Raw genomic sequence first — 24,647 nt, 5'->3', positions numbered from 1 at the left:
TGCAGATCGTAATTGATCAATAAATTAGAAGTTGTGGGTGCTTACGTCTATGTATTAACGGCCTCTTGAATATGAATGTTTATAAGGCCGTTTGCAATAGTACTTTATATAGAATTTGCTCATATACAGTAACAATGCGTGTTGGCATCCTTGTTTTAAGTTATAGTTCAATTAAAACTTCAAGTTTCTTTAGCTAAAATTTAATATATTGCTTTACTACGTTGCCACGGAGGATCTCTTCCTGGAAATTCTTTTTATAATGTGTTTTTTGCATAAATTTTAAGTATTAAATTTTGTTGTAGATTTTTACAATTGTATGTGTTATATGAAAATGTATGATAACCAATCGTAAAACATATGGATATAAAAGATCATTGACACCATTTTCCAACAACATATTGTAAAAATAAATTCATAAACTTCTATTCACTCGATGTGTTCGTCTCTTACAATTCACGTCATTATTATTGTTGAGAGGAGTTTATTCAACTGTTACAAACTGCGTTATTGAGTTAACATTACCACATTCTATTATGTAGCTTTTTTGTATCTATAGAAAAATATTTTAAATAATAAAAAAGTATAAATTTATTTTAAGAATTTTGTAAGCTTATAAAATTATTGGTACTTTTACTTTTTATATAGGATTTATAACAGAATATTTTAACAAAGGAACTCTTTTAAAATCTTCGAATAAAATCCAAAATTTATTTTATTATGTAAAGATAGAGGATAGTCAAGGCGTTTAAGGCGTAAGCGTACCTTTTACAGCCAGAATATTTTTTATATACACTATATCCAGCCTCACTAATGGCCTAGTGATAAAACCATTGAGTCGTGGGTTCCCACCAATCAACTATTTGCCATATGGATTTTATTCACGTTTTTAATACTAAATAGAAAGTCCACCCTCTTGATAGATCGCCTGTGTGTTGTGTTGCCTTATCATTATATAATAATTATCTATTCTATTGTATCCTCAAATTTCAGATCCCTTTCACATTACCCAAATGCCCCATTGTTGACCACGTTGAACCCAAAATAAGGGTGGAAAAAAGTTAATAATCTCGAATTTTCTCATCTTAATACATAATTAATTTCGTATTATTTACCTATTTTTAGACACAAGTAGAGTTAATCAATAATAAATCTAGAATATTTTATAAAAACAGTAAACATTTTATATTATTATTATTATTTATTTATTTATTTTGCAGGAAATTACATGGCATAAACTCGTGCAAATCGACTTAATCTTTTGAAATTTTGAAAATTTAGTCAGGATACGGTTTCGGTTGAGTAAAGACATTAGAACACTTGGTTGCACTTGACAAATGGGAAGGTATTTTTCTCCCACGGTGCGGAATGGTATTTTTAAACATAACATTTCTTTACAGAATAAATCGTACAGTTTGAAAATTAACTTTCATTTAAATAAAAATAAAAATTTTATATTAATTAACGAGCAATTATTTATTGTCATATCCTCACAATATCCTCGTTTTCTCCATCTGAAATATGTAATGGCTTGCCCCTGTACATCACACCTTTCCTTTAACAATAAAATCATGCAGGTCATCTATTAATTGTTTTCAGAGGAAAAGTTTAAATTGAAATATCGTTATTAAAGTAGTTTTTATATAGTTAATAAGGGCCTACTCCCTCTAATCTTTACATATTTCTCTCGAATTTTATCTATCTCACTTATTTTTTTGAGATTAAGGAATGACGGACGGACAGACGAACAGACGTTAGTGGAAATTTATAGGTCTACAATATTTTATTTTCGAGTTCAGACCATTTAAGACATTTTATATAAATGGAAATTCAATATATAATTTGCTTTAATAATCTATTTTCGTTCGTATTAGTGGAGAAACATATTTTTCTATTTTGAGAGCCAAAAAGTAGGGATGTTCTAATTTTGGTGATAAGTTTAAATTCCCTTTCGACAAATTTCTTTTCCTATTTTTTTTAAAAATAACATTTTTAAATGTTAAATTACGTTAAAAAAATCTAATACTAAATTTTCTTACTAAAATTAAACTAAATTGCTTTAAAAAATTTACCTTTATTAAATTATTTTTTAAAAAATATACTACTTAAAGATTAAATTTTAACTTAAAAATTAATAATATTTTATGACGAATTATGTAATTTTTTTAAAAATAAATTACTTAAATTAATAATAAGAAGAATAAAATTACGTATGTTATTACATAATAAGAAAAGATAAAGTAAGTATTATTTTTACGTAATGATTTTGTAATTATTATTTTCCTTTATTTAATAATAATATGACGTATAATTCCGTTAGTTCGATAAAGTGAAATTCAGGTTATTTTTCGTTTTTTCCCGTTTCGTTTTCTGTTAACAGCAGCGAAAACTCGTTTGTAGTGTTCTCTACTTCCATAGTTTACTAAGCTCATTGCTTCTGCTAGAGATGGTCATGAAGTGTCGTGGAAGCTGAATTTCCTCTCTTAAAATATAAAATAATTGTCTGAACAAAGAATACAATCTGAAATTAGCAGTAATGTATTAAATTTCACAACTGTTATAATTAAATGTTGTGTAAAGATAGATGTTAAAAATATGCAAAAAATTTTTATTTAATANTAGTTATAGATAAGTTCTTATATATGTTTTTATTTTAATTAAATGAGATTTAAGTCCTTAATATTAGAGAAAATTAATTATTTTGAGTAGTTATCAATTGAAGCTGTGCTGTGATAAATAAGTTATTTTTTTATTTATTTATTATTATTTCTCTAGTTTTAAATTGGATTTATGACCCCGATATATACACTTAACACACTATGATGTATTATTAATAGCTGCCCTAACTATTATGACATATTTATGACTTTTGATTTAGGGTTTCTTACTGTGACGTGTTTCCAGTTCAGTCCAGTTTGAAGGAGCGGAATTAATTAAAAAGTTAATAAAAATTTTATTTTATAATAAAAAAAGTTATCTTTCTTCAAGCGTAGAAACATTAAATGCTATTATTATTATTATTTTTTTAAATTAGTTATTTATAAAAAAAAATAAACTTTAGCTTTCTATAAACAAAGTAAAGGTCGTGTTCTTTGTTTTATGTTTCGTTAGACGTTTACTTTTTAAAAAAAAAATAAACCAGAAAATTCTATTATAATTATAGTTTTTATCTTTAAAAGTATTTATTTAAATAAATTAAATTCGTATTAAGTAATAAATTTAGCTTGAAAGTTAAATATAAGATTTAAAATTAATTAGTCTTTAAAACGTGAAATTAAAGGCAAATAATTTAAATTAATAAATAATTATGTAATTTAACTATAAAAAAATTTAGTAATTTTAAATCTTTTGTGCCAATTTCAAGCTACGTGATGACTTAATTTAATTTATTTTAAGCTGTGATAATAGACGAAATAATTGGATCTATTGTTAATAACTTCAAATTTTAGTGTATTTTATGAATTTAAACTGATTAAAAATAAATTTAAAACAATTTTTTAAAATATAAGTAACCGGTTTAAGACTTTAATTTAATTTTTAATACGTTAAAATCACACAAAAACATTATTACAGATATAATTTAAACATATAACAAAGCATTTTTTGAAAAAATTAACATAAAATTCTTTAAGAATTATTCATCAAATTACAATAAATACAATCCTTCTTACTAATCATTTAAGTTTAAACATTTAAATTCATTCAAATTACATCTAACCCGACATTTCTTCCTCGTATATCAAAAACACAAATTATAGAGACTACAATAAAATTATTGTTTATAAAAATACATAATTAACTCAACTTCATCTTTAACTTGCTAAAAAGACAAATATTTATACTTAAATTTGGCAAAGTTCCACATTAAAATATGACTTTTTTTCTTGTTATTTTAAATGGAATTTATAATATTTATGTTAAATAATATAACCTTTGTATTTGTTGAGGTGTAAATGTCGTTAATTTGTTGCAAAACCGATGAAGCGAGAGTAATTTTTTGTTTTTTTTTTATTATTTTTAATACTGTATTTAACAGAATAGAGACGATTCGGACAGACAGGTGACCATCAGACACACCTGCCTACTCTCCAAAATTGTACAGGTACTTTACAACCCACCTGTAGTCTGTAGTCAGTCAGACGGAACACCCTGATATACACAGTTGTTTATAAGTGGAACTAGAAATCCTATTCTTTTCATAATGCTGACATCATTTTATTTAAATTTTTAAAACGTATGATGTATTATTTTTATATATTTATAAAAAGAAACTAGTTTTCCTTCCTTCCATTTAAATTATAAGCTTACAAATTATTATTATTATTATTATCATTAATATCAAATATTTATTTGTCTATTTTACTTTAAAAATATATTAAATTTTTATTATTTTTACTCTTTAAAAGATTTATATATTTGTCTATTAAATACGTCGGTTTGAGGAGGAGGAGGAGGAGGCATCGCGCCTGGTTTAACCATACATATATACCGTACTCGACGTCGCGTAGGCATTCACTATTTAAGTGGTAAATGCGGCGCATCGCGTCGCAAGGACCGAAAACCTTCCAAAAATACTTTAGACATTGCTCTAGCACACGTATACAATATATCAAATAAGTATTTAATGTCAAGGCGAAGTTAGTGAGATGTAGAGCGTAACTGACAGACACATTGCATTATCTGTAATTAGGATCAATAACGGATTAAAAGATAAATTTTAATTACCTTTTTTTTAAATTTTAAGCTGTGTAAGAGTGAAAAACTTCGAATTTTCCTTAAATACTTCTATCCTAGTTAAGGATAACCATCTGCAAGTTAAAAGACGTAACAAATTGCTAAGTACAGTACAAAAAAACAAAAAAAAACTCAAAATTTTTAATTAAATAATTTAAAAAGTTATTTTAATTACTTTATAATTATAAAAAGTCATAATATTTTAACTAAATTCTTCATTAAGTTAAGATTGATTTTTATACAGAACACTAGAAAATATGCATAAATAACTATCTAAAAAAATTAAGAAAATGGTAATTTTTTAAAAAAATATTTTACATAAAGTATCTAGAAAATGTAAAGTATCTAGAATAATAATAAAAAAGAAGATTAATGTGGAGACTGATTCACCTATTCAAGCCTTATAAAGGTCTTTTCGTGCTTCCTTTCTTCAAATGGAATGTAAAGAATTTGCCTTCTTCATGCTTCACTTTCAAAGAAAATTCTTATAATATTCGATAAATTATATTGTTTCTTATTTAATTTTTATGTTTACGCCTTTCTAATAAAGTATAAAATTAAAAAATTGTAACAAAAACAATCGAAATTAAAGAGTTTTAACGATAATTTGCGTTCATTCACCTTTATTGTTCTACATTGCATGTTTTCATTCTCGAGTTTTGTTCGTTTAAACTCATAAAATGTTTTTTTCTTACACGAAATTATAAATTATTATATTCAATTTTATTAAATATTTTAATTTTAAATAAATTTTTTATTATTTAATAATTAAAAGAGAAAAATTCTTTCTATTCTAAACGATAGAAGACAAGCTCCATTAATCTCGAGATTTTAAAGAGATGAGGAGGATAAACAGCGTGAATCAACTAGTTACAAAACTTTAATTTATTTTTTATTATATTTTTTAAAAAAGAATTTGACAAGTTCTCACAATTTACTTCACATTTTGATTATGACAAATGACTTGTCACTAAGAAACTACACGTTAAAATCACTCATTAATTCTGATATATCTCGAGAAGTGATAGCCCCCTTTAACTAAATAACAACACCTTTAGATAGTTTGTACGAAAGGGTGTGTTAGTAGTGTATATGTGTATGTGTTAGTAGGACTCTCGCAGCTTGCTGGTTGGTGTGTTTGCAGTTTTTTTTTTTTCTAGTGTCACGTTTCGAGTCAGGTTTCTAGTCCACTTGTTGCTGAGAAAATTACTATAATAGGTAACGTGGGCGATATGTTGAAAAACCACGTTTCTTTGTTAGCATAGTGTTCTTTGTGAACGTTCCAGAGCTTGACTCCACATTCTTATTTGGCCCTCAGGGTTGTATTGAAGGTCGTCTAACGTGAACTGCTTCTCTCTATATATATATAAAAAATGAGTAAGGGTGGATTTAAAACAAGGTATGTTTTCTTTATTTCCGTTTAGTGTATCATTACGTTCGTTTTAAAGTTTTTTTTACCTTGAATAATTTCGTTTTTCATTGTAGTTTTTTTTAAATGAAAATTTACAGGTTGCGTGGGTCGTTATTTATTCGCCTCGTATCATCCCTATTTTTAAGAATTAATTTAAATTAGCGTGGAGATGTTTTTTTTAGTATTATTTATAAGAAATTTTAATGAATTAAATAATATTATATCGTTATCTGAATGCGATTTCTAATACTTTATAAGGAAATGTTCTTCGTGTGTTCACGTTGAAATTATTTATGATACTTCGTGTTTATGAGAAAAATTTTTATTTATGTCTACTCCGTGTTTAGAAAGAGAATTTAATTAATTTTGTTTACGAATTTTTATTTTCATTTTTATTTTTGTGTGTGGAAAATTTTCTTTTGTAACTTTTTTAATTTTGTGGGAAAATTTAAGCAGATGTTTTCATTTAAATTTTGTAGAAAAATATTATTAAATTATATAAAGAAAATTCAGTAAATAGTTTTTATATTATTCTACAAGTTTCAAAGTATATTAATTTATTTTAAAACACAATTATAAGTAGTATAATTGTTAAATAAACTCTGTGTTTTAAATCAATATTCTTTCATTTATAAACTTGTTTTTCCAAATATGAAAAGTGGACTTTAGTCTGTTTATGAATACTTCTATATAACACGCTTTATAACATTATCGCTTATATTAAATTAGATACATATTTCGATATAGAAGTGACCTAGCAGAATGTGTATATGAAGGCATTTCTTTCCTGTTTCGTCTCTTCCCTTTTCGCTTCCCTCCCTCATAAACCGGTTGATAAAGTTGTGTGACTGCAATGTCCAATGTTTCTTTCTTATGAAGCAACTATTATGTGAAAGGTATTGAAAACGAAAGTTAACTCGTTCGACTTGTTTGCCAATTTCAAAATTTTTGGGCAGGTGTTGTAATGGTTTAACTTAAGAACCAGGTAAGAGAAATAGCAAAATTTAATTATCTAACTGTTAAATTGGGTTTAGAAGTGTAAAATTGACGAAAAAATTAGATTAAATACAAAAAAATTAAGTAAATTCTCACGCGGTTTACCGTCGAAGTAGAGGGGTAAAGACTCTGTTTCACCTACATACAGGACCTGTTTCAGTTTATGTTGATTATAAACTGAACAGGATTATAAAATCGTATTTAAAATAAGCTATAAACTGGGAAGTATATGAATATTCAATAAGTATAATTATATAAACTGGATATTGTGGCTTTACTTATAAATATTCAAGCAGATGTACGGAAATACGGAAGAGAAAAAATAGGTCCTGTTTGGAAATAAATGATTTAAATTATAATTAGGTTAGGAAAAATATAATATATATATATANATTTTATAAATTAAATGTTAAATTGTGTAAAAAAAATTCAGAAAATAAAGATGTTTTATCTGTTTTATATTTGAAACAGGTAATTTGTCATTTTTTTTTCGGGTGTCAGTTTGTCTGTCAGTTGTTATTCTTTGATTATAACTATGTGGAGTCTCTTATATCATTTATTACTTTTAATTAGTAAATAAGAGAAATATTTTAGCACATATTTTAATTTAGTTATTAGTCCTTCACACTCTTTCTTTAGCCTAGACCCTGGGTAGACTCTACACTGTCTACACCCTAATTATAAAATTAGCTTCATTTGAAAGCTGCAAACATTTCCCATTTTGCAATTTGGTTAAAAGGAATTTACTACTATTAAAATGGCATGAATACGCGTGAAAAAATATACATAAAATCTCGCTTTTATGGTTCTTGGACTCATTGTACTGTAATTTTCCATAAGCTCGATGTGTTATATCGACGTTCTGTTTAAATTTCAATTACAATACCACTTAGGAAATGTTTACCAAAACCTATTGAGTGAGAAAATTTATACCAGTCGTAAAATTCAGGTCTATTGTGCTAAAAAAAAGGTTAAAGGTCAATCATATCTAGAGAACGTGACACTTACACCAACCTTTCTCTAAAAATTATAAACTTATGTAAATAAACTCAATTAAACAAATAAAAACAGTTTATTTTACTTTCCTATTATATTTTTGACATAAAAGACTAAATTTTAGGTCCTCACTTATCATCCAAGCACCCTCGAAACAAATGAACCTGATCATTCTAACACGTAGAATGTTTAATTAATTAATTTTTCTTATTAATTATTAATAGTAGGGGGTAAAAATACTAAATTAATTTATTTCTAATTAATTATTATTAATATTTATGAAACTTTACAAATTAATTAACTAGTAAACAGTAATGAATAAATATTAAAAAAAAATATAACGTATTTTAATTGTTATCTCTTTAATTATTTGATTGAGTGAAATATAATGAAAAAGTTAAATCATTTTAATTGTGATTCAAGCGGAAATTGTTCAGCAAAAAAACAATAAAATAAGAAAAATGTATACAATTATGTTCTGTTTATTAATTTGATCTCAAGGTTGAAACATTTAAACCAAACAATAGAAAACATAATTGATATATAAATTACAGGCATTAAGTTAAAATTATATTTTTTAGAATTAATTTTTTTTTACTTTAACCTTCGTCAAGTTACGATTTATTTTGTTTTTTTTCCCTTGTAATTGATGTAATAAATAACAGATTTTTCGTGTTTAACTACTGCACGCGCTGGTGTTTTTTCTTTACTTCTACTCGCAACAGGCGAATTATTAATTTCCAATGTACTAATTTACTAATTTTGTTGTACAAATTTTCATTTACTACTCTATATTATTATGTAAATAAAAAGGTAGATGCCAAGGTTTCGTGTGTAAATTCTCTTATGTAACAATTCGTGAAGTCTACTTTTAAATTACAATAGCCTTAAACATACAGGAAATACACATGAAAGACGTGAAGAATATGAATTTTTCAATTTATTTTCAGGTAAAGGAAAACCTGTGTAAACCGGTCAGGCACGGTACCGAATATTGTTCCTGTTTGGCAGGTTTTTAACACGGAAAATCGCAGCCTTTCGATGAATGTTTTCCGTTTAGGCAGGTTCCGTTTCGAACAGGTTTTAATGTAATTAATATTTTTTTAAAATGGAAAATATAACTATTTAATGCTTATTATCAAGTCGTAAGCATTAATATTTACGATGATGCACTTTTAGATACAATACTAAGCATACGTATTGTCTTCCTCTTAAGTTTATGAAGCACTTCACAGCTACTGTTAGTGAGAACAGGGACATAAAATTAAGAAAATAAGAAGGAATACTTCATGCTTGATAGCTATAAGTGCTAGATTAGCCCTACCATTTGCGGTTAGTCTAAATTTAACCGTTAAATGACCCTTTGCTTGTTAGAATCGATCAGTATTATCTTGATCTATTGCTCTGGTTCGAGTTATGCTCACCCAATTATTTCTATTTATACTTAAAATAGGAGATTAATTTTAAGGATTTCTATAAACCTTAACTATAAGATAATGAGATATCTACAATTATATAAATTTTGGCTTTCTAGATAATAAAGATTTTATAAAATCACTCGCTCTGTAGGTATCATTTGTGTAGAGTATTGTTTCTTAACCTGGGGTGCGAGTGGTTTTTAATCTTTGCATGTTTAACATAAAATTTAAGGCTAAATCATCCTATTTAAATTTGATTCGAGTATACTGTGTACTCTCAGTGCCTACGATAAACTGAAAATGCTGTGATAAAAAAGCCAGGTGAAAATGCCACGGTGGCAAAGGTAGAAAGGGTAGCCTTTTCCATAACAAAAAGAAGTCGGTACATATATTTCAAGGGAATGCCAGACCATATTTTGCGATTCAAGAGGGTGCCATCACTAAAAAGATAAAGAAACACTGTTATAGAAATGGATCAGGTATACAAATCTTAATTTATTCCCAGAAACAGTAACATATTCAGTGCTATTTATTGGTGATAATGATAAGTAAATAGAATAAAAATGGGGGTGCGGAATGATTAATCGACTAGATCAATTGAAAATATCTATATTAGAGAATTGTTTCCTGCTTTTATAAATCTTATAAATTGATCCGGATATGATACTACCCATTAAATTATTAGAGGGGCTGTAAGAGACAAAATCGTTACCAAAATCGGTCAGACATAAAAGGAGATTTATCCTGTCAATAGGATAATATCTTTGACTCATACAATGATCTTTATATTAACTTTTATTTACGTTATCTTCTACTTTAACATCGCATTTATAACTCGAAGGCATTTTACAGAGGTCAGTGGCATGTTCCGGCTATTCTCCTTGATAAGAGATTAGATTAATAGAACAATCTGGAGAGGGACGTCAGGATTGAGGATGTTGGGGTTGGAACGAGGGGTTGAATACAATGAATTCTCATGAATCAAACATTCTAAAAATGCAATATTTTTAAATACAAATTCTTGATTTAATGTAAAATTTCTTAATGTTCAATTTTAATGTATTGCTTCACTAGTTTGCATAATCTATAAGTAATTATTGACTAGTATAAACACTAATTTTTATCAGGACCTAAGAGATAGTAGATAGGAGCCCTTAACATTCAGAACTGTAAGATCCACACCTTCTGAAATCCATAAAAATAAATAAATCACATAACAAACGAAATTTAAATTCATATTACTCCTATCATGTTTTATATGCAAACACCTAAATTTTGGGCCCCTTTGTCATTGGAACCCCTTTCAACTGGTACCCTATCTATACAGACCTCGTAGGGAGGGAGGAAGGATACCATTAAGATTTATCAAATATAATTTTTCACTTAAAAGACTAAATTTTAAGGCTCCTTTTCAATCCCAAGCATTCCAGATGGCCTCAATGGCACTCCCTTCATGTAGGCCTGTTTATCATAATCATTTAAAAATATATGTAGAGCAATAAAAAACAAATCGAGAATTAACAATTATGGTTTGTTCTCGTTATTATAGATAACGGTTGTTGCACTATATTAAATAGGGCAAAATGAAAATTAGGGTACAATAAATAATACCAAAATATATGGTCTTGAATACATTTAATTATATTAACTAAAACATAATAAAAAAGTAATGATTAATCACTATTTATTTTTATATTTCTTAATATATAAAAAAATTATATAATTAAATCCTTTATTTTGCTTTATACGGTTGAACCTCCATATAAAGACCACCTCCGACTCATTTTCATGATCTCATCAACGGCCGTTATTCAGAGGTTCGATTGTGTTCTAAACTTTATAAATTAATTCTTTTTATCTATATTGGTCTATTAAATCTGTATAAATGTGTAATATCATCCGCATACTTTTATAAATTTAGGCTATTGGCTGTTGAGAAATCCGTCGTAAAGCGAGCCATTTATTACACTCAAACTCTGTGTCGTTTATGGAGGTTACGTTCTCCAAAATAGTTTTAAACTGTACAATAAAATACTGAGATAACATGTAAACATACGGCATTTAAATACGGCATTTAATTTAATTATAATAGAAAATTTCTATCGTTTCTATAAAGTGAGAGTTGTAAAGCGAAAGGTCGTAAAACGGGAATTTACTATATAAAGTAATAAATTTATAATTTTAAGTGATTTTTTTCACTTTTTCCATTCCGTAAATACTAAGAGGACATTTTTCTGTATTCATTATGACTTCGACCAGGCCAGTAATAAAGGTGGAACTCGTCATATCCGACATAATGTAACAAGTGTTTAGAATTAAACACGATCTTTAAGTCAGTTAACCGAATAAATTAACTTACTCATGCATCGGTTAACTCAATTTTGGACCATTTAATCAGAAATATAAATGATATATTTATAATTAAAATGTGAAACATTAAAGTTATATATTTTTTGTTATAATATAGGTCTATTACACAAGTAATTTGAACTTTGCAATTGAGTTACGCCATAGACTTAGGTCAGTTTTGTCACCTTTGTAACTGAATATCAAACACTTACCTTTTCGTGAGATGCATAAATTGAATAAGTTTCAAGACTTGACCGACATTTCTTTAATAATAATAATATAATAATAATAATAAGGGAGCATAACTTAATGTTATTAGAAAAATTATTCTATTGATTTAAATTAGGTTTTATCAGTTAAAAATGATTTAAATTATAGACTTTTAAATTTATATTTTATAATAATTATTATAAGAAATTAAGGAAAGAGATAAGGAACTTATATACTTCCTACACTTTTTAAGCGGAAGGGTGTTGTCTTCACTCCACCCTTTACCCATCACGCAACTTGTTAAAAGGGTGAAGAAGTTCAACGACTTCATAGATTAAAACATTAAAACAAAATAAAAAAAAACTTGAAATTTAAATAATATTTTGTTGAATCTTCTAACCAAATTTACGAAAAATAGCTTATTTTAATTGTATAGAAATTTAGAACATAACACATAAAATATATAACAAGAGAGGGGTAGAAGGGAAAGGGTGAGAAGAGTGTGTAAAGAAGGGAAGACAGACGTAGCAATTTGAAAAAGTGCATTTAATAAGGACTCATCACAGGGGCCATTTAATAAAGGCCCTTACTTAATTAATGGTTAATTATCTGTATTGAATCACAGTTTATAGTAGGCCTTCCTTGGTTTAGGCTCTTAATTACTTATTTGTGAATTACTGTACTAGTTTTTCTAATATATATCTCATTACTTATTATAAATGATTTACTTTATTAGAGGGCAAAGTTTTATTTTTTGGTGTATTATTAATGTTTGTTCTTTATAAATATTATAATTCTTGCTAATTTTATATGAATTATGTATCATCAATCAAAAATATGCATAAACAGTAAAGCAAATTTATATCGAAATATTTTTGAAATTCATTAAATTAATGTAAAATATATTATAATTTTTAATAAATTATAAACATCTCAGACTAATTTCTCTTTTGTTTTTCATTTAGATAAACAACAATTATGATGTCTTTCTCAGGCCGTAAACATTTAATTCCTATACAAGTCATTTATTTCTTCTTATTTTCAGGTAAGTCTGTTAATTATATAAGTGATTTTTAAATAAAAATTATTTTTATTTTAACACATCTTAACAAATACTACAATTTAAAGGGACATTTTTTCTTTCAAATCCACGAGCCAATATTTTATAATAATTTAAAGTAACCCCATAATTATTTAACAAGAGATCCAACCTAGTGGTTTGCAACACCCAAGCAAAGCCAGATTTGCATATAAGCTGCATCTTAGGGCCTCGTTTTATGAGGCCTACCTTTTTTTACTTATATTATTATTCTATGTAGAGAAGTGTTTATTAAATTTTACAGGTTAGGACCACAACATTTTCTTTATAAAATTCGAACAATTTATACCTTAAATTCGGGGGAATTTATTAATTTTATTTGAAATTTTATCTAGTAAGCTGATCTCTCTGAGAGATTTTGAAACNATATAAATATTTTCTGAAATATTTTAAAGTTTTTATTGTATATTTTAATTATTTTAATAGTAAATTATTGTAGTAATTAATAGAAATAGATGCAAAGCGGTATAGATTTGTGTAATGAAAGATTTGTTTACCAATTTAAAGCTTTTAAATGATGAGGATGATAAATAAGGAAGATGTAATTATCTGCATTTCTTGATAGAAAAATTCGAATAATTTCTAAAAATATAAGCTTGAATTTTCTGCTTTCTAACTCATTTGGATGACTAATCCTTAAAGGAAAGGAATTTCTTCAGTTTTAACAGGGTAGAGACGTGGAAAAAGGACAGAAGTAGGCGTTACTTCGACGATTTTCATGTCATTAATCAATCGTCACTTAGAAAATTTAGATTTATTTTTGGGTGTTGTAATTTGTTCTGGTTTTTCTTCTTTAAAACGAATCAACTAGTTACAAAACTTTAATTTATTTTTTATTATATTTTTTAAAAAAGAATTTGACAAGTTCTCACAATTTACTTCACATTTTGATTATGACAAATGACTTGTCACTAAGAAACTACACGTTAAAATCACTCATTAATTCTGATATATCTCGAGAAGTGATAGCCCCCTTTAACTAAATAACAACACCTTTAGATAGTTTGTACGAAAGGGTGTGTTAGTAGTGTATATGTGTATGTGTTAGTAGGACTCTCGCAGCTTGCTGGTTGGTGTGTTTGCAGTTTTTTTTTTTTCTAGTGTCACGTTTCGAGTCAGGTTTCTAGTCCACTTGTTGCTGAGAAAATTACTATAATAGGTAACGTGGGCGATATGTTGAAAAACCACGTTTCTTTGTTAGCATAGTGTTCTTTGTGAACGTTCCAGAGCTTGACTCCACATTCTTATTTGGCCCTCAGGGTTGTATTGAAGGTCGTCTAACGTGAACTGCTTCTCTCTATATATATATAAAAAATGAGTAAGGGTGGATTTAAAACAAGGTATGTTTTCTTTATTTCCGTTTAGTGTATCATTACGTTCGTTTTAAAGTTTTTTTTACCTTGAATAATTTCGTTTTTCATTGTAGTTTTTTTTAAATGAAAATTTACAGGTTGCGTGGGTCGTTATTTATTCGCCTCGTATCATCCCTATTTTTAAGAATTAATTTAAATTAGCGTGGAGATGTTTTTTTTAGTATTATTTATAAGAAATTTTAATGAATTAAATAATATTATATCGTTATCTGAATGCGATTTCTAATACTTTATAAGGAAATGTTCTTCGTGTGTTCACGTTGAAATTATTTATGATACTTCGTGTTTATGAGAAAAATTTTTATTTATGTCTACTCCGTGTTTAGAAAGAGAATTTAATTAATTTTGTTTACGAATTTTTATTTTTATTTTTATTTTTGTGTGTGGAAAATTTTCTTTTGTAACTTTTTTAATTTTGTGGGAAAATTTAAGCAGATGTTTTCATTTAAATTTTGTAGAAAAATATTATTAAATTATATAAAGAAAATTCAGTAAATAGTTTTTATATTATTCTACAAGTTTCAAAGTATATTAATTTATTTTAAAACACAATTATAAGTAGTATAATTGTTAAATAAACTCTGTGTTTTAAATCAATATTCTTTCATTTATAAACTTGTTTTTCCAAATATGAAAAGTGGACTTTAGTCTGTTTATGAATACTTCTATATAACACGCTTTATAACATTATCGCTTATATTAAATTAGATACATATTTCGATATAGAAGTGACCTAGCAGAATGTGTATATGAAGGCATTTCTTTCCTGTTTCGTCTCTTCCCTTTTCGCTTCCCTCCCTCATAAACCGGTTGATAAAGTTGTGTGACTGCAATGTCCAATGTTTCTTTCTTATGAAGCAACTATTATGTGAAAGGTATTGAAAACGAAAGTTAACTCGTTCGACTTGTTTGCCAATTTCAAAATTTTTGGGCAGGTGTTGTAATGGTTTAACTTAAGAACCAGGTAAGAGAAATAGCAAAATTTAATTATCTAACTGTTAAATTGGGTTTAGAAGTGTAAAATTGACGAAAAAATTAGATTAAATACAAAAAAATTAAGTAAATTCTCACGCGGTTTACCGTCGAAGTAGAGGGGTAAAGACTCTGTTTCACCTACATACAGGACCTGTTTCAGTTTATGTTGATTATAAACTGAACAGGATTATAAAATCGTATTTAAAATAAGCTATAAACTGGGAAGTATATGAATATTCAATAAGTATAATTATATAAACTGGATATTGTGGCTTTACTTATAAATATTCAAGCAGATGTACGGAAATACGGAAGAGAAAAAATAGGTCCTGTTTGGAAATAAANAGGCACGGTACCGAATATTGTTCCTGTTTGGCAGGTTTTTAACACGGAAAATCGCAGCCTTTCGATGAATGTTTTCCGTTTAGGCAGGTTCCGTTTCGAACAGGTTTTAATGTAATTAATATTTTTTTAAAATGGAAAATATAACTATTTAATGCTTATTATCAAGTCGTAAGCATTAATATTTACGATGATGCACTTTTAGATACAATACTAAGCATACGTATTGTCTTCCTCTTAAGTTTATGAAGCACTTCACAGCTACTGTTAGTGAGAACAGGGACATAAAATTAAGAAAATAAGAAGGAATACTTCATGCTTGATAGCTATAAGTGCTAGATTAGCCCTACCATTTGCGGTTAGTCTAAATTTAACCGTTAAATGACCCTTTGCTTGTTAGAATCGATCAGTATTATCTTGATCTATTGCTCTGGTTCGAGTTATGCTCACCCAATTATTTCTATTTATACTTAAAATAGGAGATTAATTTTAAGGATTTCTATAAACCTTAACTATAAGATAATGAGATATCTACAATTATATAAATTTTGGCTTTCTAGATAATAAAGATTTTATAAAATCACTCGCTCTGTAGGTATCATTTGTGTAGAGTATTGTTTCTTAACCTGGGGTGCGAGTGGTTTTTAATCTTTGCATGTTTAACATAAAATTTAAGGCTAAATCATCCTATTTAAATTTGATTCGAGTATACTGTGTACTCTCAGTGCCTACGATAAACTGAAAATGCTGTGATAAAAAAGCCAGGTGAAAATGCCACGGTGGCAAAGGTAGAAAGGGTAGCCTTTTCCATAACAAAAAGAAGTCGGTACATATATTTCAAGGGAATGCCAGACCATATTTTGCGATTCAAGAGGGTGCCATCACTAAAAAGATAAAGAAACACTGTTATAGAAATGGATCAGGTATACAAATCTTAATTTATTCCCAGAAACAGTAACATATTCAGTGCTATTTATTGGTGATAATGATAAGTAAATAGAATAAAAATGGGGGTGCGGAATGATTAATCGACTAGATCAATTGAAAATATCTATATTAGAGAATTGTTTCCTGCTTTTATAAATCTTATAAATTGATCCGGATATGATACTACCCATTAAATTATTAGAGGGGCTGTAAGAGACAAAATCGTTACCAAAATCGGTCAGACATAAAAGGAGATTTATCCTGTCAATAGGATAATATCTTTGACTCATACAATGATCTTTATATTAACTTTTATTTACGTTATCTTCTACTTTAACATCGCATTTATAACTCGAAGGCATTTTACAGAGGTCAGTGGCATGTTCCGGCTATTCTCCTTGATAAGAGATTAGATTAATAGAACAATCTGGAGAGGGACGTCAGGATTGAGGATGTTGGGGTTGGAACGAGGGGTTGAATACAATGAATTCTCATGAATCAAACATTCTAAAAATGCAATATTTTTAAATACAAATTCTTGATTTAATGTAAAATTTCTTAATGTTCAATTTTAATGTATTGCTTCACTAGTTTGCATAATCTATAAGTAATTATTGACTAGTATAAACACTAATTTTTATCAGGACCTAAGAGATAGTAGATAGGAGCCCTTAACATTCAGAACTGTAAGATCCACACCTTCTGAAATCCATAAAAATAAATAAATCACATAACAAACGAAATTTAAATTCATATTACTCCTATCATGTTTTATATGCAAACACCTAAATTTTGGGCCCCTTTGTCATTGGAACCCCTTTCAACTGGTACCCTATCTATACAGACCTCGTAGGGAGGGAGGAAGGATACCATTAAGATTTATCAAATATAATTTTTCACTTAAAAGACTAAATTTTAAGGCTCCTTTTCAATCCCAAGCATTCCAGATGGCCTCAATGGCACTCCCTTCATGTAGGCCTGTTTATCATAATCATTTAAAAATATATGTAGAGCAATAAAAAACAAATCGAGAATTAACAATTATGGTTTGTTCTCGTTATTATAGATAACGGTTGTTGCACTATATTAAATAGGGCAAAATGAAAATTAGGGTACAATAAATAATACCAAAATATATGGTCTTGAATACATTTAATTATATTAACTAAAACATAATAAAAAAGTAATGATTAATCACTATTTATTTTTATATTTCTTAATATATAAAAAAATTATATAATTAAATCCTTTATTTTGCTTTATACGGTTGAACCTCCATATAAAGACCACCTCCGACTCATTTTCATGATCTCATCAACGGCCGTTATTCAGAGGTTCGATTGTGTTCTAAACTTTATAAATTAATTCTTTTTATCTATATTGGTCTATTAAATCTGTATAAATGTGTAATATCATCCGCATACTTTTATAAATTTAGGCTATTGGCTGTTGAGAAATCCGTCGTAAAGCGAGCCATTTATTACACTCAAACTCTGTGTCGTTTATGGAGGTTACGTTCTCCAAAATAGTTTTAAACTGTACAATAAAATACTGAGATAACATGTAAACATACGGCATTTAAATACGGCATTTAATTTAATTATAATAGAAAATTTCTATCGTTTCTATAAAGTGAGAGTTGTAAAGCGAAAGGTCGTAAAACGGGAATTTACTATATAAAGTAATAAATTTATAATTTTAAGTGATTTTTTTCACTTTTTCCATTCCGTAAATACTAAGAGGACATTTTTCTGTATTCATTATGACTTCGACCAGGCCAGTAATAAAGGTGGAACTCGTCATATCCGACATAATGTAACAAGTGTTTAGAATTAAACACGATCTTTAAGTCAGTTAACCGAATAAATTAACTTACTCATGCATCGGTTAACTCAATTTTGGACCATTTAATCAGAAATATAAATGATATATTTATAATTAAAATGTGAAACATTAAAGTTATATATTTTTTGTTATAATATAGGTCTATTACACAAGTAATTTGAACTTTGCAATTGAGTTACGCCATAGACTTAGGTCAGTTTTGTCACCTTTGTAACTGAATATCAAACACTTACCTTTTCGTGAGATGCATAAATTGAATAAGTTTCAAGACTTGACCGACATTTCTTTAATAATAATAATATAATAATAATAATAAGGGAGCATAACTTAATGTTATTAGAAAAATTATTCTATTGATTTAAATTAGGTTTTATCAGTTAAAAATGATTTAAATTATAGACTTTTAAATTTATATTTTATAATAATTATTATAAGAAATTAAGGAAAGAGATAAGGAACTTATATACTTCCTACACTTTTTAAGCGGAAGGGTGTTGTCTTCACTCCACCCTTTACCCATCACGCAACTTGTTAAAAGGGTGAAGAAGTTCAACGACTTCATAGATTAAAACATTAAAACAAAATAAAAAAAAACTTGAAATTTAAATAATATTTTGTTGAATCTTCTAACCAAATTTACGAAAAATAGCTTATTTTAATTGTATAGAAATTTAGAACATAACACATAAAATATATAACAAGAGAGGGGTAGAAGGGAAAGGGTGAGAAGAGTGTGTAAAGAAGGGAAGACAGACGTAGCAATTTGAAAAAGTGCATTTAATAAGGACTCATCACAGGGGCCATTTAATAAAGGCCCTTACTTAATTAATGGTTAATTATCTGTATTGAATCACAGTTTATAGTAGGCCTTCCTTGGTTTAGGCTCTTAATTACTTATTTGTGAATTACTGTACTAGTTTTTCTAATATATATCTCATTACTTATTATAAATGATTTACTTTATTAGAGGGCAAAGTTTTATTTTTTGGTGTATTATTAATGTTTGTTCTTTATAAATATTATAATTCTTGCTAATTTTATATGAATTATGTATCATCAATCAAAAATATGCATAAACAGTAAAGCAAATTTATATCGAAATATTTTTGAAATTCATTAAATTAATGTAAAATATATTATAATTTTTAATAAATTATAAACATCTCAGACTAATTTCTCTTTTGTTTTTCATTTAGATAAACAACAATTATGATGTCTTTCTCAGGCCGTAAACATTTAATTCCTATACAAGTCATTTATTTCTTCTTATTTTCAGGTAAGTCTGTTAATTATATAAGTGATTTTTAAATAAAAATTATTTTTATTTTAACACATCTTAACAAATACTACAATTTAAAGGGACATTTTTTCTTTCAAATCCACGAGCCAATATTTTATAATAATTTAAAGTAACCCCATAATTATTTAACAAGAGATCCAACCTAGTGGTTTGCAACACCCAAGCAAAGCCAGATTTGCATATAAGCTGCATCTTAGGGCCTCGTTTTATGAGGCCTACCTTTTTTTACTTATATTATTATTCTATGTAGAGAAGTGTTTATTAAATGTTACAGGTTAGGACCACAACATTTTCTTTATAAAATTCGAACAATTTATACCTTAAATTCGGGGGAATTTATTAATTTTATTTGAAATTTTATCTAGTAAGCTGATCTCTCTGAGAGATTTTGAAACTGAAATTTGAGCTGAAATGTTTTATCCTTTTTTACCTTTAGAACAACTGATTTTTGTACTTTAATATCTATTGTTTATCGTTTAATCAGAGAAGATACTTCACAATTAATGTAATTAATATCCAAAACGTATTGTTTTGATTTAAAAATGAAATATTTTTTATTTTGATTTACGTGTATTTATTACGCAAAAGAACATATTTATACAAGTAAATGTCATTTTTTTAAGTCTTCTGCCTCTTGATAAACTTTGATAAACACGAATCCATGAATGAATGTAATCATTGTTTGATTCACGGATCTATGAATGATTAAATAAGTTACTAGAAAAAGATAAAAATAAAACCTTTCTTTAAAATACACGAAAACATGCCTCAAGGATATATACTGTTTACATTGTTATAAAATAATAAATTGGCACAAAATACATTTTATAAATATAGGACACAATAGAGATAATATGTTTAATACAAATACATTTTCTCTTTCAGGTTTGGCATGTCTTACTCCTTTTCTAAGTCCTCATACCAGAGATCTTGGATTAACGTATAGAGAAACCATTGTAGTCAACACCGCAGCAGCATTTATTAGTATTTTTGGACCCCTCATCGCCGGAATAATTGCAGACAGACACGCTAAATATAAAACCTTTATCGTTTTATCATTGTTTCTATCAGCTGCTAGTTACACGGGTTTACTTTTCATCCCTCGAGTGTTGCGATTCACTAGACAACCCATCATTGAATTCGATTGCCCAGATGCTGTTAGATTGGAGAAATGTAGCAGTTGGTCAAGTTGTACCGATGCAGGAATCATTACTGATAACATGACGACATTTACACTATCCGGATGCCAGTATCAGTGCCGTAACACTTTCAACACCACGTATCCTCTACACGTGTGCTTTCAGGGTAGCAAAGAAACTCTGTGCACAGTTTACGATCAGCAAACTGAAAAACAAGTAAAGTTCCAATCACGTTTTGTTCCATGGATGTTTGAAGAGCAGCAAAGTATCCAGAAATCTGTTTTTCTTTCAGCGACACCAGAGATGCCCGATCATATAGGTGTTTGCAACTTTCGACCTGTGGCACCCATAATTTTCAACGAGAAAGTTCATCAAGACATACATTGCCGACCGATGCCAGAACATTGTTCCATTAAGTGTTTCCTTAAATTAACATACAAGAACCACTCGTTGGATCCCGCACCTTGTGAAGATGTATTAGGTGACTCTACTTTGACCTTCTGGGTGTACTTAGGTGTAAGATCTTTTGCTGACTTATGCATCATGACTGTCATCTGCTTACTAGATGCAGTAACCATCTCCAGTATTAACGATTTTTATGGATTATATGGAAGAATGCACGTTTGGGCCGCTTTGGGTTTAGCCATATTTTCACCCGTTGCCGGTGTCCTTATCGATTATTACAGTGGAATTGCTGGAAAGCCAGATTACTCTCCAGCGATCTTTATTTTTGATGGTCTTGCTCTTATTACTTGTGCATTAATTATCGCTTTACCTATCGAAGCAGGAACTAATGCAAGATATGTTGTATCACCAGAAAGAAGCAGAAAGAAGTTAAAATTCTGCACATGGGAAATGTCCTTTCTTATTTTCTTAGTATTGATATTGGGTACTCAATGGGGTTTCATGGAAACTTTTCTTCTGTGGTTCTACGTAGATGAAGTTGGCTGCTCCAAACTGATATTGGGATTGACAGTTACTGTTGGGTTTGCTGGAAGTATACCATTTTTGATAATCTCTAAGAATATGGTGAGAAATATTGGAAGAGCCCATCTCATTGTCTTTGCCTTTCTTTTCTACGGAATACGCTTTGCTGGGATATCTTATATAATATATCCTTGGTGGTCTTTGCCTTTTGAAGCTATGGAAACATTTACAATAAGTGTCGCTTGGATTGGTATCGTTGCTTATGGACAGAGCTTGATATCCAGAGGTGCCCGTCTTAAAGTGCAGTACCTGTTTAACCTATTGCACTTCTGCGCTGGTAAGTTTAATGAAAATTTTAATCATTATTTATATTTATTANAAATTATAAATAAATATTTTATAAATTAAATGTTAAATTGTGTAAAAAAAATTCAGAAAATAAAGATGTTTTATCTGTTTTATATTTGAAACAGGTAATTTGTCATTTTTTTTTCGGGTGTCAGTTTGTCTGTCAGTTGTTATTCTTTGATTATAACTATGTGGAGTCTCTTATATCATTTATTACTTTTAATTAGTAAATAAGAGAAATATTTTAGCACATATTTTAATTTAGTTATTAGTCCTTCACACTCTTTCTTTAGCCTAGACCCTGGGTAGACTCTACACTGTCTACACCCTAATTATAAAATTAGCTTCATTTGAAAGCTGCAAACATTTCCCATTTTGCAATTTGGTTAAAAGGAATTTACTACTATTAAAATGGCATGAATACGCGTGAAAAAATATACATAAAATCTCGCTTTTATGGTTCTTGGACTCATTGTACTGTAATTTTCCATAAGCTCGATGTGTTATATCGACGTTCTGTTTAAATTTCAATTACAATACCACTTAGGAAATGTTTACCAAAACCTATTGAGTGAGAAAATTTATACCAGTCGTAAAATTCAGGTCTATTGTGCTAAAAAAAAGGTTAAAGGTCAATCATATCTAGAGAACGTGACACTTACACCAACCTTTCTCTAAAAATTATAAACTTATGTAAATAAACTCAATTAAACAAATAAAAACAGTTTATTTTACTTTCCTATTATATTTTTGACATAAAAGACTAAATTTTAGGTCCTCACTTATCATCCAAGCACCCTCGAAACAAATGAACCTGATCATTCTAACACGTAGAATGTTTAATTAATTAATTTTTCTTATTAATTATTAATAGTAGGGGGTAAAAATACTAAATTAATTTATTTCTAATTAATTATTATTAATATTTATGAAACTTTACAAATTAATTAACTAGTAAACAGTAATGAATAAATATTAAAAAAAAATATAACGTATTTTAATTGTTATCTCTTTAATTATTTGATTGAGTGAAATATAATGAAAAAGTTAAATCATTTTAATTGTGATTCAAGCGGAAATTGTTCAGCAAAAAAACAATAAAATAAGAAAAATGTATACAATTATGTTCTGTTTATTAATTTGATCTCAAGGTTGAAACATTTAAACCAAACAATAGAAAACATAATTGATATATAAATTACAGGCATTAAGTTAAAATTATATTTTTTAGAATTAATTTTTTTTTACTTTAACCTTCGTCAAGTTACGATTTATTTTGTTTTTTTTCCCTTGTAATTGATGTAATAAATAACAGATTTTTCGTGTTTAACTACTGCACGCGCTGGTGTTTTTTCTTTACTTCTACTCGCAACAGGCGAATTATTAATTTCCAATGTACTAATTTACTAATTTTGTTGTACAAATTTTCATTTACTACTCTATATTATTATGTAAATAAAAAGGTAGATGCCAAGGTTTCGTGTGTAAATTCTCTTATGTAACAATTCGTGAAGTCTACTTTTAAATTACAATAGCCTTAAACATACAGGAAATACACATGAAAGACGTGAAGAATATGAATTTTTCAATTTATTTTCAGGTAAAGGAAAACCTGTGTAAACCGGTCAGGCACGGTACCGAATATTGTTCCTGTTTGGCAGGTTTTTAACACGGAAAATCGCAGCCTTTCGATGAATGTTTTCCGTTTAGGCAGGTTCCGTTTCGAACAGGTTTTAATGTAATTAATATTTTTTTAAAATGGAAAATATAACTATTTAATGCTTATTATCAAGTCGTAAGCATTAATATTTACGATGATGCACTTTTAGATACAATACTAAGCATACGTATTGTCTTCCTCTTAAGTTTATGAAGCACTTCACAGCTACTGTTAGTGAGAACAGGGACATAAAATTAAGAAAATAAGAAGGAATACTTCATGCTTGATAGCTATAAGTGCTAGATTAGCCCTACCATTTGCGGTTAGTCTAAATTTAACCGTTAAATGACCCTTTGCTTGTTAGAATCGATCAGTATTATCTTGATCTATTGCTCTGGTTCGAGTTATGCTCACCCAATTATTTCTATTTATACTTAAAATAGGAGATTAATTTTAAGGATTTCTATAAACCTTAACTATAAGATAATGAGATATCTACAATTATATAAATTTTGGCTTTCTAGATAATAAAGATTTTATAAAATCACTCGCTCTGTAGGTATCATTTGTGTAGAGTATTGTTTCTTAACCTGGGGTGCGA

General features: G+C 27.9%; 1 protein-coding gene across 1 annotated transcript; it reads left to right on the top strand.

Moving 5' to 3' along the window:
• Positions 1-2,429: 2,429 nt before the first annotated feature.
• On the top strand, positions 2,430-24,605 carry LOC111622872. Its single transcript, XM_023365307.1, has 5 exons — positions 2,430-2,500; positions 18,007-18,010; positions 19,869-19,948; positions 20,858-22,375; positions 24,571-24,605. The coding sequence occupies exons 3-5, from the start codon at positions 19,882-19,884 to the stop codon at positions 24,603-24,605; spliced, it is 1,620 nt and encodes a 539-aa protein (XP_023221075.1). The 5' UTR covers positions 2,430-2,500; positions 18,007-18,010; positions 19,869-19,881.
• The last annotated feature ends 42 nt before the right edge of the window (positions 24,606-24,647 follow it).

Source organism: Centruroides sculpturatus, unplaced genomic scaffold (genome assembly GCF_000671375.1).
Source record: "Centruroides sculpturatus isolate CEXI.00-Female unplaced genomic scaffold, Cexi_2.0 scaffold290, whole genome shotgun sequence".
Lineage (NCBI taxonomy): Eukaryota > Metazoa > Arthropoda > Arachnida > Scorpiones > Buthidae > Centruroides > Centruroides sculpturatus.
This window is presented reverse-complemented; position numbering and strand designations above follow the sequence as displayed.